The 4033-nt window shown below is 33.7% G+C and overlaps 1 protein-coding gene across 1 annotated transcript in view; it reads left to right on the top strand.

Annotated features, from left to right (window-relative positions):
• The window catches only part of LOC107645992 (transcription factor PIF3), a gene marked incomplete in the record, with an annotated part of 4987 nt that extends 3865 nt beyond the window's left edge, over positions 1-1122 (top strand). The window contains 3 exon segments of the mRNA XM_016350159.2: positions 13-431; positions 554-633; positions 720-1122. Coding sequence (XP_016205645.1) covers positions 13-431; positions 554-628 — 494 coding nt within the window.

The raw sequence follows: 4033 nt of genomic DNA, 5'->3' as shown, positions 1-4033 counted from the left end.
CGATGGCTTCCTTTTCTCCGATGGGCGTTGGCATGCAGATGGGGTTGGGAATGGGTTATGGAATGGGTATGCCTGACATGAATGGTGGACCTTCTAGATTCCCAATGGTTCAGGTGCCCCAAATGCACAGAACTCATCCTCCGGCTGCACCTATGCCTGGACCCTCTGCATTACATGGGATGGGAAGATCAAATCCTCCAGTGTTTGGCCTGCCTAGCCAGGGACTTCCAATTCCAACTATGCCGCGTGCTCCAATGTTTTCTTATCAGGGAGAGCCTGTTGCAAACTCACCAGCCTTACGACCAAATGCTTGTGGAACAGCAGGACTTACGGAAACTGAGAATCCAGCTTCAGCATCTAACCAAAAGGATCCAGTGCCAATTATGCAGAACACCAATGGTTGTAACTCGACGAGTCAGACTACGAAACAGGTGTCTTTACTGAAAGATTTCTTGTGGTCTCATACACATATTTCTTGGAAAGTGATTTTCCTGAATATTGTTTGTTGTCTGTCATACAATTATTGACGTTTGTAATTGTTTTTGCTTGGTAGTGTGAAGCAGCAGCAGCCGGCAGAGCTGTGGATGCCACGAAAAAAGATAACCTTGTGACTGATAAATTCGACTAGTAAGCGTGAGTGATGACTATAAATATGTCCCTTCATGTTGAATTTTTACTTATAATTTTTACTATAAGCATCTCTGCAAGTTCTAATGCAGAGAGCACAGAACAGAGGATTGAGGTTGAGCCATCACAATAACACCTTTGGGAAGCACAGATATTTCAGTCTCTTTGAACAGACCATATTACATGTTACATGTACATCCTCTTGTGGCCTAAACATATTCAACTATCTTTCTAATGTTCCACTCAGATATCTTATTATCATTCTTTGGCTTTAATGAAATAATATCTACATGTTTTTTGGTAAGAGACCATGGCATAAATATGTTAACCCCACTTCCCAGTTCCCACTAGTTATAGAAACAGGAGAAAAGTGGCAGCATCATAATCTCTCTCTCTCTCTCTCTCATTAAGACATGGACTATGTCATGTCAAGACCCAAATAATATATGGGCTTGGAAATCCTTAATTAACAAAGCCAAGCCCATCCTTGAAATCTATTGTTGATTGGAAAATTTACCATATATTATGTCCACTTGTTTGCATCCGTATTCAAGGATCACTTTTTTTGTCCGATCTTAAGAAATTACTTGTCTCAAAAGTTTAAGTTATTTAGTAGAGGTAGAGATACGTGAATGGTGGTACTTATATATGAACTATGAAGTAAGATGGATATATGAAGAGTATGGAAACCGTAGCATAGATATTCTTGACTTGGAATCACAATGAAAACAATCAATTAGATGATGAGATTATGTGTAGAAAGGTCATTGTCATGGATGATCAAGGGACATAAAGTAGTAGCTGGCTAAAAATATGTATTGAGTTTGTATTATAAAGTAACTATATGAGTGGCACTACTAGTTGTTCTTTTCTTGAGTTTGATTAGACCCTTGTAATGAAATTGTGTTGTGGATTTTTGCCAAGGCTCAAATAAAAGTTTGAGATCAGATTGATTGAGAAGACATAATCACTGTAACAAAATGGCCAATTAGAATCTCAAATAGTCCATGTGGAGGCATAAGCTCTCTCCCAAAATTAAAAGTAATCATGTAATTGTAGTGATAAAGTTGACTATCATTTTCCCACTACAAAGCTAAAGGTGAAATTGTAATTATTCAAATATGGGGTACAAAGGAACATTTCAACCAGACAAACCTTTTTATAATTGATGGGATTATACGCCAAGATATTAATAAAACTATTATTTTGCCTTGTTATTCAAGCTGATTCTTCCTCTCTCAATCAACACTTTCCGGATGGATTAACTTAATTGGACTCCATAGATTAACTTAATTGAACCCTTAATCTTCCATATCAGGTAACTAAAGCAACTTCATGAAAAAGACATTCATGTTTATGTCATCATCTTTTGTTTCCTTGACAAGACAAGCGACAATTAAGTTTGTTTCAAATAAAATAAAAACATATGAAATGTGCATGTGCTTGTGTTTCCAATCAGTCTTAATGGACCAACTTAGCAAGGTCTTCATAAATTCTGTTCCATTCCCTCATGATACTAAGAATTTGTTAATAATCACTTAACTACAATCATAGGTTTCATTTATTCACAAAGTTGTGTAAGAATTTTTTGCACTGATTAATTTGTAACATGAGCTAGGGACAGTTTGGTATTTATAGGCCCTTAAGAATTCACTAGGCTATGAAAAATGGTAGTTTTTGTTTATAGATTTGACAGAGAAAAGGACCAAGATTTTCCAAATTAACTTGAAAATGGTTAGTGGTTACAACTATTTCTACAGTTCCACATGTTGTTTATTTTAATCAATATTTCCAAAGGGCTAACTATTGCATACAATGAAATAATGAATTATAACAATTTGCTTTTCATTTTCTTCTTGTCCATTAGTTGTCCCTTGCTGAATTAGATTAGGAAAAATTAAAGCTATGGTTTGGAGAGGATAATGCAGAAGGGCATCTAAATTTTTTCAAGGGCAAATGGATTATGTCTCCCTCTATTTCAAAAATGCTCATTATGATGATCATCCAAACATCACTTATCTTCATGAATTTCACTTCACATACATATTTATTTCCCATCAACATTATGCTTATAAGTCTTTAAGCTTTTCAAATCACACCTTTATTTTGCTTTACTTGGATGCCATCCTTTACAATTGTTAGAATGATGACAATTGTGTCTACTTCAATTCTTACCAATTGTTAGTTATTTATATGCATCAAGTTGGCAACCATTGCAATTTTTATATGAAGATAATTTAGTTTTACAAATGATACTTCATTATAAATACTACCAATTGAAGTGTTCTTATTTATGGTTGTTACCAATAACAAACATTGAAGTAGTCTACACTAGCTTTTGTAATAGATTTGTTTGCTGTGTCTTAATTAAAACACTAGAATAATTTTTTAAAGGTATTATTATTAGCAGGTGTTCTAATATGTCAATTCAAGGGTATCAATAATAATGAAAATAGTGATTTTCTGCTAACTAGGACCATGGACCCTGTTAGTTGATGTGAGAGAGGGGGGCTCCTTAGCAAGGACAAGATTATTGCTATTTCTATTCATTTTCAACTATAGTAATCAATGATTTCCAGAACAACTTCGAAGAAAAATCCCACCATTTTTCATTTTGCATTATGCATTGGACCTTCATAATAATAATAAGCTTAATTTTATTATGTGTGGCCTACCCAGATTAATGTCATGTATATATATATTCCAATTAGAACAATAATAATGCCACTTTTTCTTATATATATATGATATGATATGATATGATATGCATAGTCCTTCATTGCAGAATAAACTTATGGGGGACCATAAGGTTTATTATTATTTTCAATTTGCTAATATTTGCGTACAAATTCAACCTTCTTAAAAGAATAGTGCCAGCTCAGCAGCTTATTTTGAGACAAAATACACAGCAAAAATGATCAAGTGATTTTGGATTAGATTTGTCTCAACTATTGTCTGCCTCTAATTAACTTGGCATGCTTATTGGTTCCTATCTTCTGTGACTATATAAGATAACATATATATACAGAAATTAATTAGAAAGGAAAATTAAGCATGAGATACCATGAACCAATCCTTCCATACATGCGTGTTTAATAGACAAATTTATATTCTAACAAGATTTAAGGCGCCACCCTAGCTTCTCTCCTGGCACCGCATTTTTGTTTGTTATTTGCTAAACATTTTAACAAGTTTTTATGTTATTTCAAATAAAATAATTTGTTCCAATCATTTGTAGTCAGAGAATGGCTGCCACAAACAAAGACATCAATTTTCAATTTTAATTTTTCAGGATACAAAATTAAAAACGGCCATTTGATGATCATGATGAAGAAGAAAACAATGGTTCAATTATATAGCTGACCAGCTTTAATTTAATTTAATTTAATTTAATTATTTTGCTGTG

Source organism: Arachis ipaensis, chromosome B06, assembly GCF_000816755.2.
Source record: "Arachis ipaensis cultivar K30076 chromosome B06, Araip1.1, whole genome shotgun sequence".
Classification (NCBI taxonomy): domain Eukaryota; kingdom Viridiplantae; phylum Streptophyta; class Magnoliopsida; order Fabales; family Fabaceae; genus Arachis; species Arachis ipaensis.
The sequence above is the reverse complement of the archived record's forward strand: the minus strand, read 5'-3'. Positions and strand labels throughout refer to the sequence as shown.